The 14,259-nt window shown below is 37.2% G+C and overlaps 1 protein-coding gene across 4 annotated transcripts in view; it reads right to left on the bottom strand.

Moving 5' to 3' along the window:
- ube2wb (ubiquitin conjugating enzyme E2 Wb) overlaps positions 1-14,259 on the bottom strand; it is a 56,021-nt gene that overhangs the window by 6,007 nt on the left and 35,755 nt on the right. For 2 of the 4 annotated variants that reach the window (XM_043689164.1, XM_043689163.1), the window contains exons 4-6: positions 11,787-11,942; positions 4,021-4,227; positions 1,805-1,880 (exon numbers count right to left, since the gene is read on the bottom strand). In XM_043689164.1, coding sequence (XP_043545099.1) covers positions 1,805-1,880; positions 4,021-4,227; positions 11,787-11,942 — 439 coding nt within the window. The remainder of the gene's footprint in view (positions 1-1,804; positions 1,881-4,020; positions 4,228-11,786; positions 11,943-14,259) is intronic. The other 2 variants (XM_043689165.1, XM_043689166.1) reach the window with 1 other exon arrangement.

The following is a 14,259-nucleotide window of genomic DNA, read 5'->3' as shown; positions in this document are numbered from 1 at the left end:
GAGAGAGAGAGAGAGAGAGAGAGAGCGCGAAGAGAAACAATAGCCTAGTGACATTATTATTAGACTAGTAATTCAGAGACCCAGTTATGCTCTGGGGTTCCATGGCAAACGATGGAATTTGAATTCAAAACAAATCTGGGAATTAAGAGTCTAATGCTGACCATGAAACTATTGTTGATTGTTCTAAAAATTCATCTGGTTCACTAATGTCCATTAGAGCAACTGCCAACCTTTAGCTTTCTTTTATTTCAGTTGTTGCTTTATTTTAAAAGTTCTAACTTCGTAATCATTATGGCAACCGAGAATGGTGATTTTTTACCCTTTTCACTGTACTCATTCCTATACTTGAGTAAACGTGACAATAAAATCTAATTCGAATTCTACACTCTATCTGAATTAGATTCCAGATTCACCAGCAATGTGGATGACTCTTATCTGCCCTCTGGGTAATTAGGGATGGGCAATAAAATGCTGGTCTTGCCGACGATATCCACATCGCATGAATGAATTTTTAAAAACTGAGCTAACTTGAGAAAAGGTAATAAGATCACTCATGCATTCTAAAAGAGCCATGTAATGTCCTTTTATAGAACATTTAAAATTCTTCATATTTTCCTTTTTGAGGTTTCTTTAAGATTACCAAAGGAAACAATGAGGTGCAATGCTTACAAGAACAATCAGAGGCATTAAAACCTTTCATGGGAAGAGATTGACAGCATGTTTCAAAGGGAAACATTGCCATTGGGAAACATTAATATATTCCAATGGCAATGCTTGGCTTTAGTTTTACTATTTTGCACTTAACTGTGGATGACATAAACCCACCAACTTACTTAGCAACTTATAATAAATACTAAATAAATATAATGCAATATGAAGAAAGTATCATGTAGAGCATACAAAAATGGTTCCACTTTTCTTTCTTTTACTGATCAAGGATTCAACTTGTTCTTAATTTATGTCAGTGCCTCCATAACTAACAAGCAAGCAGCACTTATTACTTCCAAACAGCCAATTCTTCTCATCTATGAAAATAGTTTCTCTGAACATCTCTCAAGCTGGTTGAGTTTTGAAATTGCAGTATGAATTGATAAAACAAACTACTGTTTTCCATGTGTCCATTAATTTTTTAATGAATAACCTTATTACAAACCAAACTCCTTCTCCCATACATCCAATAGAAAAATGAGCAGCATTTATACTGAGTTAAAGATGCAACCTTATTTGTCACTTGATCCAAAGTTACTCAATACTGTCAACTGCTTTAATTTCACAAAATCCAGTTAAAAGCACCTTAACCATCTATCCCAACCACGTTTCATTAATGTCTCAAACGTGATAGCTACTTCATAAGCTACACCTGAATGAGAATTTAGTACCAATATATTCAATTTTTTTCTACCCTCTCCTGATAATGTAGCAATCACACTGTATGGATCAGAAAGCAGAAAACTCACCATTAACAAAGGATAGTCACTGGGACAATTAATGGTCGACTCTAAAAAGCATTGCAGCAAAACCTAATGCACTGAGCACATTTGCAACATGTGCTTAACAAGAGTCTTTATGTCAGTGTGCCTGCTCCATATATTCCCATTCCTGTTCAAATTTCATAATTTCAGCTACTAAATCAGAAACACAGAACTTCATGTAAGCATTGTTAAATTTGTATTTATTATAGCTGAAAATTGAGAGAAAAACAAATGCTTCATCAATTAAAAACACATGATTTAAAATTAAGTCCAACTTTTACCTTCTTATTCAGACAAACATACTGGACAACGTCTAAAGTCATTGTACCTACCATGATACCACCATTTTGTTTTCTTTGGATTTTTATTACATGTCCTTACATAAAATGAATTATCAGGAGGCCGCCTCTGTAATAAAATAGACAAATTGATAATATTAACACTAATATCTGAAACTGCATTCCATCAGCCACAACCAACTACTGCAAGGATGTTTTAACAGCAATGTTATAACAGCAATTTTCTACAATTGTTTTGCATAAGAAAGTGATAGGTGAATATTATTCAATCAGAGCTCCACACTGCTTTTAGCTAGGCAATCAGTTTGACTGTACGATATGGGTGGGATGGAACTATTTTGCGAAAGCATATCAAATGAAGTTTGCTGCTGTTCACATAGAATAAGTGAAATAATAACAATTACCAAAGCAAGGATAATTTTTTTTGGAAAAAGAGATAACTAATTTTGTTAATAGGGGAGTTTTCATTGGTTAATTATTTGATCTTTGAGAAGACATTCAACAAACAAGGTTTTTAAAAAGAAAGACATATGCAATAGGACACATCCTACTGAAACAGGTGAGATATTATTCAGGAGGTTGGAAACAGAATAGTGATAATAGATGTTGGAGGGTTCCCAGTCGGAAGATAAGACGCTCCTCCTCCGACCGTCGGGTTGTTGTGGTTTGGCGGTGGATGAGTCCAATGACCTGCATATCCTCGGTGGAGTGGGAGGGGGAGTTGAAATGCTGTGCCACAGGTTGGTTGGGTTGGTTCGTCCGGGTGGCCCAGAGGTGCTCTCTGAATCGCTCCGCAAGTAGGCGGAGAAGGGCCTGTGCCCTTCCTGAAGAAGGGCCTGTGCCCGAAACGTCGAATCTCCTGTTCCCTGGATGCTGCCTGACCTGCTGTGCTGTTCCAGCAATAAAGTTTCAACTTTGATCTCCAGCATCTGCAGACCTCACTTTCTCCTCGAGTTTTCATTGGTTAATTATTTGATCTTTGAGAAGACTTTCAACAAACAAGGTTTTTAAAAAGAAAGACATATGCAATAGGACACATCCTACTGAAACAGGTGAGATATTATTCAGGAGGTTGGAAACAGAATAGTGATAATAGATGGGATATACTTAATACTGTCCACCAGGGGTGGTGTATAGGGGCCTCAGCTTTTCACTATAGCTACAAATTTCTTAGATTAAAGAATATCAAGCTGTCAAAGTTTTTTGAAAACACAAAACTTGGTGGTGCAGCAAATATACAAAAGGGATTACAAAATTACAATGAGACATTGATGAATTAAATTAACAGACAAAACTGGCACATGGACTGGTGAGATTGATCTGTCCCCAAAAGTTGAAAATAACTTTAATGAATCAGCAACCTATTTAGCATGATATTCCCTCCACAAGAAGTTCAAGTTGCTAGTTCAAACAGCTTGTGGAAAATCATTCACTGCCTTTTTTATTTGATTTAAAATTCCAAATTCCAGCAAAACCTTTCAAGTCTGTGAAAAATTAAAGGATAACTGGCCTGGTGAAAAATTGATTTGTTACAAGCCTGTTTTGTACTTCATTGATCAATTCCCCATGCAGTGAGAAAGTGGAAGTACAAAGTATTCTGCTTTAAATCCAAGATGATCAGAATACTTTCTAAATATTTAGAAGCTGGGAACCATAGAAGACAGAGATTCAGCAGCCAAGTTCAGAAATCATTACTAGCTAGTAGACTAGGATAATGGAATGATAAATTTTGTCTCCAGAGGAATAGTGAAGGAAATAATGCTACAGCTAAATAAAGTTAGTAAGGGTTAGATCCTATTTAAAAGGCTATTCACCGCTAGACAACGCAATTCAAAAAGGATATAATGAACTTGGAGGAATATTCAGCAGAGAAAATACTGGGCCAAAAGGGCTAAACTGTGTTGAGAGTTTGCACAGTCTGAATATAAAGGATTGACAGTTGTTCAAATTCAAGTGTTTAAGATGACTAGAGGCATTTCAGGTTTTTTTTAAAATCCAGGACAGAAGTCTCCAGAGTTTGACTTTATGACAATACACACGAGATCGTTTCATCACTAACCTTCTCTTATTTTGCAAGTGGGGATCTACACTGATGATTGCATCTGCAAAGAGGCCTCATTGAACCAGTTGGGGAGGCTATTGGACATTTCAGCTCTGTGGGTGGACAGTTTTGCGCAACAACAGACTTTTGATTAGTTCAAGCAGGGCTAGTGGTTTGTTTTCTATGCAGGAGTAAACAACATAGTCACCTTTTGATTGTAGCCACTAGCCCAAAACCAGCTGTGTGTTTGGATACTACAGCAAAAATAGTAGCCATTGAATGAGAAAACATCTCTTCCTCCTTCTGAGACTGCAGAAATAAGAAGATGCCAAGCAGCTAGCTTCTCTCTTGGATTTCCTTCTTGAAAAGAAAAGGGGGAAGCCTTTTCAGAGATAATGATAGGTTGAATCCACACCTAGTTGATGAAAGGTTGAGAATTGGTAACTCCACAACTTTGGGTCATGCTCACACAGTCGAAAGGAACCAGAGAATACAGAAGGACTTCAATGATGCCAGTAATCTGTACTGGTGCCATAACTGTGCTTCAGCAACATTGGTTTTTGAGGCTTTTTTCTCTAACCGTATTAATTAGGTGTGGTCTTGGTTCTTTGTCTGGCTGTTTGTGTGTGGAATTTTCTTTTTAAAAAGGGGTATTGTTTAAATTATAAAGATTGATGCGCTAGTAATGAGTGGGATTTTCAGCTATCCGCTAAAAGTAAATCTGTTTGCAATAAATAGCGGTTTTCTTAAATGCTGAAAACTGACATTGGTTTTCTTTTAACCTGGGTTCAATCAACAAAATTTGAACGACTCTGGGAATTGAGAAGCTTGATTACCAGTGCACTACCCCAGCACGCTGTGACAATAACCACCTCTATTAAAAGAATGTAACTATCTGTCTTTAATGTTAGTGAAATAACATCATAACAGCTTGAGATTAATCTTAAACTGATCTGGATGAGCCACCTAAATACTGTAACTACAACAGCATATCAAAGGTTGGGAATGCTGCTCATCTCCTAACTCACTAAGGCATACAAAGTACATATAACGAGCATGATGGGCTACTACCTGCAAATTCCCTTCCAAGGTGCACACGATCCTTACTCGGAACTATACTGCCATTCCTTCAACGCACTGCGTCAAAAACCTAGAGTTACTTTCATAACAAAATTGTGTATAAATGTATGTCACATTGTCTGCAGGCTAAGGCCTGTTCACCACTGCCTTCAGGACAATTAAGCATGGGCAATAAATGTTGAAGAGTGGGGTGCTGGAAAAGCACTGCTGATCAGGCAGTATCAGAGAAGCAGGAGAATTGATGTTTTGGGAATAAGGAATGAAGGGCTGGTGTCCAAAACATCAAATCTCCTGCTCCTCAGATGCTGCATGACTGGCTATGTTTTTCCAACACCTTACTCTTCAACTCGAATCTCCAACATCTGCAGTCTCCCAGTTGAATATAGCCTTACTGCAAAGCCTCTTCCAAGGATGCCTACCTTGAAGTTCTCCTTCTCCCTCTACAAAAATCTGAGTCGCGCTCTCACTGCACCCCCAGGTCATTTCCTCTGCCTTGAAGCTCTTCAGCCATGCCCTGAAGCAGACTCCCCACCACAGCTACATCTCCTTCCTCAGCGCCTGTCTATTGAGCCAACTGATAGGATTCCTGATAAAGGGCTTCTGCCCAAAACTTTGATTCTCCTGCTCCTTGGATGCTGCCTGACTGGCTGTATTTTTTTCCAGCACCACACTCTTCGTCTCTGATCTCCAGCATCTGCAGTCCTCACTTTCTCCATGGGCAATAAATGCCTGCCTTGACAGTGACATTTGCATCGCATGAACAAATATAAGTGATATACTTCCTTTCTTTACAGAGGTCTCCAGATTTTGATTTCATGACAATAGATCTAAGGTATTACTCTTTTCTGGGCAAAAGAGGCAAAACTGTCCATAATCCTGGTAACTGAAAGGTGCAGTTTTTTTTTAAAAATAACATCAATACTAATTCTAATTAAACCAGAACCCCTCTACTGATCTTTAGAAAATTGAGCATTCTTATTTTAGACCTTTTACTGCCCATACCCTCACAGATGCCTTTATTACTTCCAGCTTTCACAATTTCAAATTTGCAGATTCCATTCTTTCACTGTCTATAAAATGTGATTTGTCCAAAGTCATGATTTTCTACACAAAAACCAACTTGCCCATCACTCCATCCTAAGTAGTGCATATTAAGGGAAGATAAATATGTTATCATTTTACCAGACCATAGGGCTGCTTTTCCACTAGAGAAAATCAGACAGCTGGTGGTGGTTTAATCTGAGAGTCACAATGGGAATTGAAACAATGCTATTGTCATCAGTAGGCCTCAAAACAGAAATCCAGCCAACTGAGCTGGACATTAACTCTCCATGTCCCAAAACTATCTGTCTTAAATTCCTCCTTTACTTGCTTTATTCTCATATTCCCAGCATCTCCAGATATACCATACTCCTTTGCATCTTGTACATTTCTCCCACTCTAGTGACAATGCCTTCAGTATCCTTACATCTGTGGCTCACTCCCTAAATTTCTCTACCATTTTCATTAACATACCTTTGACGAAGACTTATGTCTGCTTAATCTTTATGCCAGAGAGGCACTGAAATGTTCTCTATGTTAAAAATGCTACTTCAATAAGAGTTGTTTATTTTGCTGATTCTGGTCCCTTGCTGCACAACTGCCTGATGAAAGAGCAGCGCTCCGAAAGCTAGTGCTTCCAATTAAACCTGTTGGACTATAACCTGGTGTTGAGAGATTTTTAACTTGGGAAAATACAGTCTTGAAAGACACCATGTTCAGCTTCTGATCAGTGTAGGATTAGTTAATTTCAGCAGGTTAATAGAACAAGTGCAACAATCAGCTTTAAGAGCCAGTTGGAGAAAAGTTTTAGGTAGTTCATAATTTCTGCTCACTTTCTAGCACTGCCTCACAATATGCCAGTTGAGGCTGAATGAGTGTATCAAGTTCTGGACACTCCACCTTAGGAAGAATGAGATGAAGGTAGCGAGGGTGCAGAAAAAGTTCACAAGAATGGTTACAGGGATGAGCATCTGGATCTGCTCTTCTTGGAAAAGGCTGAGAGGGGTTTTGATAGAGATATTCAAAATTATGGGGAATCTGGAAACAGTATTTCAGAAGAAACTGCTCCCTTTAATGGGAATATCAAGAATAAAAGGGCATTAATACAGGGCTATTGCTATAACGAGAAGGCAGGCAGAGAATTGCACAAGGTGATTTGCTTTTTCAGACAAAAGCAAATGCAACAGGCTAAATTACTATAACCTATAAATAAGTTGTCAACTTCAAAACTGGTGCCTGACTGTTGTCCCTTTTATTTCTGGACTCTTAATTATGACAAACATCAATTGTGAAACAGTTGACCAAATGATGTTTAAAGTTCATGTGCATCATATCATCACCATTACCTTCATCAATGCCACAGCAAAAACAAACTCCAATACACACCTTAAATATGATGAATTCTGTGTTACTTTCCTTACTCAATCAACATTTGCCAAATGACATTTAACTTTGTAACCTGCAGCAAGGTTAAATGGACTGGCCTGTATTTGCTAGCCTTATTTTCGCACCCTTTTCTGTGCAATTCTCCAGCTTCGTTCAGATGCAACACATTCAGCTTGCTCAGATCCATTTTTCTCTAGAATTCTTCCGGATGCCAGGAGTTCTCAAGTTTTCCCAGCTGTTCGTTCTCTCTCCCTCTTCACTTCATCCACTCTCCAGACACATACTCATCCTTCCATTTCTATACTCACTTCAGCATGATCGAATAAGTAACTCTAAGATGACTATCTTTTTGGTTCAGTTCATTAGTTTCTTACCTAGCTCCTTAAAGTCTTCTGACCATGCCAATAGTACTGACTTGGACTGTTATCACTGGCTATTCACCCTTCTTCTCAAGGTGCCCTGCAGTCACTTAGTTACCACCTTGGGCCTGGCAGCAGGAAAGTAACATACCATACTGTATTCACAACTGATTTTCCAATCTTACTGTAACTACTTCTCTCCCTTCTCCCATACAGCTGAGCCAGTTATGGTACCATCGGCCTTGTACTGGCTGCATTCCATAAATAAGCTATCACTTGTATTCAGAACTGAAAACTAGTTGGAGAGCAAGATGCACCTACAGGGATCTCCTGCACAACCGGCCTGGTTCTCAATGTCTTGCAGCTACTAGCTCCCTCTTCACCTGCAAACCCTGAGCTGCAGAGCGACCACATCAATAAACATGCTATCCACACACTCAACCCCACAGCTGCTGCTCAACCTCAAAACTCCAGTGCTCCAGTTGTCGCTACAACTGACATTTCCTGCATTCATCATTATCCAGAAGAGAAGCTTCTCAAGTTCCACTGTGGATGAGGATGCACACTTCATGGGTCCTAGTTGCTCATGCATGGCACTACTTATTAACTAAGTAAAACTAAAAGATTTACCAGTTACTCACCAATCAGCTGCTTTTCTACTAAACTAATTTTATTTCATTATTTAGAAACTAACGGAAATATTTTTTAACATAACTCTTAATTACCTAAAGTCTTAGATTAATTAGTTGGAACATTCAGGGCATTTTAGTGTCACTATCCTTTGTTATTTAATTATAACTTTACCATTGGATCTGATTAATTGAGTATTGATTGTAATTAAATTATGAACGGTATAATCGGCTTCACCACCATTGTATCTGTAAAGCTAAAAATCAATAAATTTAGGCTTACTTCATGCTTGATTAATCTAGATAAGTTCGCTTCAGTTCTCGCAAAGCTTGGTCTCTCATAGTTGTCTCTCAACTCCTGCTCTTTTAAAAATCCAAGCTCTCAGTTTCCACACTTCACAAAATTCCAGTTAAAATATTTGACATTTAAAGTTGCTAGCTTCACTTAGTCCCCCAGGGTAGGAAGGGGAAAAAAGAAACAGTCACCACCCAATCACTAACTAGCTTTCCTCTGATGTCACACTTCAATGTTTTTCATCCTTTCAAACTTGCACATGCATTATCTCCCAATGACTTCCTCTCACCCCAGCAGACTCTTCTCAGGTTCATTCTCATAGATACAATAGAAACTACAATAGTGACCCTCAAACTGGAAGTGCAGAAACAAGCTTATCTCATCTAATTTCTTCATTGTTCAAGCAGAATTTGTTATTCCTGAGATCTTTTCACAGGCACAAAGACTCTCAAATTCCTCATCAAAACAGAAACTCTTCAACATAGTAAGCCACTTTTTCATGGAGACAGCATTGCAACTAACAAATCCTTATTCATCTGACATTGTCATTCTCTAAAAGAGGTTAAGAGAGGCAATGATCAGAATTCAACAAAGCAACAAGGGAAAGGTAAAATAACTGTCAAAGAAATGTATTGCTTAAAATTGCAAACAAGATTGAAGACACACTTACATGAACATTACTGTTACTAACGGCTATGTCCTTAAAGTTGATATTTTCATTTTATGGAAATACCTGAGGAAAACTGAACATTTCAACTTTGAAGTTAATTTCATATATTTGTAAGGGTGAACTATGTGTTTTTGACCTAGGGGTATCCAATATTTGACAAGGCAAGATTTTTGCTTTAGCTTGGTATTCTGCAAGATGTACGGGCAAGATTATAGAACAGGATATGTAACAAAATGTACTGTCCTCACTAACGTTCCCCAATCTTTTGAATATATTTAGTCCCTGCTGAGTGCAGCTGTTTTTTGTCTTGCTCAGGTTGCCATTACTGTTGTGCAATCTCTTCAATATTGTGTGTTGGCAATGAGTAGCACATGAAGCCTGATCCTCGCTCCCCACTATCCATTTCCAAGACAGAATCCTGGCTACTTTATTTACCCCAAATCTAATAGCACTGACACCACATGTAACATATCAATGAACAACCCTGGTATACTCTGGAGAGTAAATCAGTGATTATCTGTAGCGTTTTAGCACTCACACCATTCAACTGCTGAGCTACTTCAGGAGTTAATCTGATATTTTAAACACTGCAAAATTTGAAGTTTCACACTGTTAAATATTCATCACAATTGTGGACTGCAAGCATTTTGATGGTGGGTAATGGCTTCAATCATTTTACCAAATTCTAAAACTTACATTCACTATATACAAGATTGGATTCAAATTGTTTTGTAACTGGAGAACTCTCAACAAATAATCAATGAAATCCAGAACTTTTCTTGTATCTTCTAAATCTGATTGTATCAATCGATGGCATACGATAGGAATAATAAAAAGGCAGCACTGAATTTAGCCTATCTATGGAACATTAAGGGGAGAATTTGGTGCTAGTTGTGGACATTCACCCATCCCAAGCATTTCCAAAACACATTCTGATCTACTTAATGCTTCCAGTTACAAAACAAGAACATTAACATATTTAGAAGAGTAAATACATAATAGACTCCTTGACAAGAGAAAGTGAATCTTTTAATTATAGAAAATAATAGGCTAAACACCAAATCTTCCACCAAAATTTCCCTCTGAATGCTAAGGAAAATATTTTGTACTATTTGAGATTCTACAAAGAAAATGTTTTTCAGATTAAGATATCATAATACCTTAAATAATGCTCACACAGAACTCCACATGAAATTGACTCAACAGATATTTCTGGGCCCTGATTTGTAAAAAAAACTCAATGGACATTAGAACAGAGCGTCTGCTGACAGTAAAGTTGCTTGAAGCCCTACTTGGTCATTAAAAGCAAGACACTGCTATAATGTTTAGACTAAATGAATTGATAACATTCTCCTCAAAATAAAAACAATTGATGTTATTGTTGCCAAACTAATAAAGGCAGTGATAGGATCAGGCCAAGAGTAGCTTACCAATCTTATTGTCAACTTAAATTATCTAACTAGAGCCTGCTGGTGCTCTGAAACCATATCAAATCATCTCTCCACTTTATAGTTTGCGCTTCCAACCTGCTTACAGCCCTCACACAACCCTTGTAATTGATGCCAATAAAACAATAACTCATTTCTCATCAAACCTAAGTTTAAGTAAAGAAACTTTTGGGATTCAAATATAAATTAGCTAAGTAATCTGATCAGACAAAAGTGAGGACTGCAGATGCTGGAGATCAGAGTCAAGATTAGAGTGGTGCTGGAAAAGCACAGCAGGTCGGGCAGCATCCGAGGAGCAGGAAAATCGATGTTTTGGGCAGGAGCCCATCATCAGGAATGAGGCTGGGAGCCTTCAGGGTGGAGAGATAAATGGGAGGGTGATGGGACTGGAGAGGAGGTAGCTAGGAGTGCAATAGGAGGATGGAGGTGGAGATAAAGGTGATAGGTCAGAGAGGAGGGTAGAGCGGATAGCTGGGAAGGGAGATTGGCAGATAGGACAGGTCATGAGTAAAGTTGCTTGAAGCCCTACTTGGTCATTAAAAGCAAGACACTGCTATAATGTTTAGACTAAGAGGTGGAAGGTTGGAACTGGGGTAAGGTGGGGGAAGGGAAAAAGAGGAAACTGGTAAAGTCCAGTTGAGTTATCAGTTTACAATCAGGAAGCAGATCGCATAACCTATGAGTGAATCGTTTGAAATTCTTAGGAAAATTTTAAATGACTTATTATGTACTTTGGTCACAGCAATGAATTCCCAAATCCCAGGTTTTAATCTGCCATTCTAAATCAACTACTAGCAACTATACTTAGTGTGTCAATGCATTCTCCTGACCTCCTTCACAAGGAGGACAATCTAAAAAATATTATCCATGAGAACCAAGTCAATATGCAGCATATTTTCAAACTGAATTTTTAAGTAAACATCATATATGCAAACAAAAATACTTCAAATTATAGAGAATGTCTCATTTTTCTTTCTCTATTCTAATTAAATAAAAAATCCAGACTCTTAAGACGCAAAAACAGCTTGCTTGATAAATTATAGCTTTGACTCTAACCTTGGATTACCTTTTCTTTGCAACTGGAAAGCATACTGATGATGCTAAGACAGACTGATTGCACAGAGAGAGCTGGAGACCAGTCTTCTGTCAAAATGGAGAGGCAAATATGTCCATTGCTGTAAACATGAGGATGAACTGGAATATTATCACCAGTGAAAATAACCTAAAAAAAAAGGGGAAAAATTTCAGTATTGCACAATATTAAGTAATATTTTTGACTAAACTTTATTGCCTGAATGTGTCTATTTTCGCTATTACAAAATTGTCACAGTTTCAGTTTTATTACTCTGTCTATAAACATTTTATAAATTTTTTGATGCAGATTGTACTGCAATTCAGCCCTTTGGGTTGATTAAAACATTGCAATAACTTTGAAGAAGCAAACCATTGGCCATCAGAGTACAAAGCTGAAAATGTGTTGCTGGAAAAACGCAGGAGGTCAGGCAGCATCCAAGGAGCAGGAGAATCGACGTTTCGGGCATGAGCCCTTCTTCAGGAATCAGGACTCCGATATTCACCAGAGTACAAAGTCAGTATTAACAAAATTTACAGTTGTCACTGTTATTACAGCTCTTGATAGATTGCTGGAAAACAAATTTTTGTTTAATTTTTGAACTGGAGACAGAAAAAAAGTGTACACATGGCAAAGCTACAAAGCATACTGACTGTGTTGCATGCTTTGCTGTTATTTCACTTCACAGATTGTGTGATTGGGTTGTCATAACAGGGATAATGATCTCAATCTTATGCTGACTTGTCTAAATCAGTACTTCATGCAGCAAAACCTTTACAACTCCCCAAAAGCAATAGACTGAATTATGTAAAACTGTTAGATAAGCCAAAGTGAACCAATATGAAAAAGTTAATAACTTAAATAATGGCAACAGTTCAACATATAATTGGATTTACTACGATTGGGCTCAACAATAGTTAAATGATCTAAAAAGAATATTTTTCTTTTCATTTAATGACAATTGCACTTCATTTAATAGTATAAAAGGAAATCAAACCTTTGCTACAGGATATGTTCAGTATTTTAGCGCAATGTAGACAATTAATTACTGTTCTAAAGTTTATGCGAGTGTTAACATATTATTTGCCCATTGATCAATACTATAATTAAAAACTTGTTTCTTCATTTGGTTACTATTATATCTACACACACACATACTCACACACATATGCGAGAGAACACCTATATTTAGCTATTTCGAGCAAATGGATATATATCAGACCAAAATTTACAGCACTATAATTGACTTCTTCAGAACCCTGACCATCTACATTGTGATAACATTTGTAAAGAAAGAAAGTGGATGATCACACAATTATGCATTTCAGAAAATAGCCCAGAACCAAAAGAAACTCTAGGCAATTAATTTTGAGTCAAAACAATTATGTTTTTACAGCAGCAATGCCCAAAGGCAGTTTTCTTATAAGAGGAAAGATAAAAGTTCACTAATTTTTAAATGAAAAATCAAATGCTGTCCTTAAAGATTTTTTTTTTGTTCTAATTACTCCACTTCTCCATTTAAAGAAAATAATCATCAGTAAATGTACCAATATTTTTCTATAAATATCAACTGCATGATAAATTACAAAGCAAATATTGCAGACAAAGACAACAAAGCAACTTATTCCTTCATAGCAATGTTTGAGTCACAATATTTCTGTACTGGTAGAATTTGCACTAAAGGCAGCGAGTCTGTATCACCAGGAGTGAAAGTACCCTAAGCCAAATAGGTCTGAAAACTAGTAGCCAAAGACACAAAAAACTGAAAGCGTTTTTGTGAAAAAGAATCAAGTATTAAAGTATTTTTATTATCTGTATGGAAATGCAAATGCTTCAAATGGGCAAAACAGAAATGCTTCAATGGGTGAAATTAGTAGACCTTAAATACACAAAAACATTATTTTGCCCTTCAAGTTCTATTATTGTCAGGACAGTAGAAAAATATGTTGGTATTAAATTAAAGTGACCTCAGCATTCCAGCATTCAATGCTGTGTAATACAGGATGAAATCCATATGAACACCAGAACATGATCTTTCTAGATTATGTACTTGTGAAGCAAAACAAGAGATTAAAGTCTGGTTTCACAAACCAATTTTCAATTGGGTCCCATTTTAACTTGTCACCCAGTTCTCAAGGCCAGTTAGGTACAAGGAGACAAATGCTGGCCTTGCCACAAACACCCACACTGAATGACTGAATATTTCTTAAAAAATAAATGAAACACCATTACAAGTAAACAGCAGCAGCAGAGTAACATTCAGCACATAATTAAAAGTTCACATATTATAGGTCAATATTCATTAATATCATACAAGTAAGAAAGTCTTTTAAAGTACTTCAAATGTATTCATGTAGCTTTCAGCCATGCTGTCCATACTTTCTCTTAGAAGATTCAATGAAACCCTTCTCCCCTTTAATGTGTCCACACACTCCCATTGTAATCAGCCCCTTTCTCCAACCATGTA

This window comes from Chiloscyllium plagiosum, chromosome 4 (assembly GCF_004010195.1).
Source record: "Chiloscyllium plagiosum isolate BGI_BamShark_2017 chromosome 4, ASM401019v2, whole genome shotgun sequence".
In the NCBI taxonomy this organism is placed as follows: Eukaryota; Metazoa; Chordata; class Chondrichthyes; order Orectolobiformes; family Hemiscylliidae; genus Chiloscyllium; species Chiloscyllium plagiosum.
The sequence above is the reverse complement of the archived record's forward strand: the minus strand, read 5'-3'. Positions and strand labels throughout refer to the sequence as shown.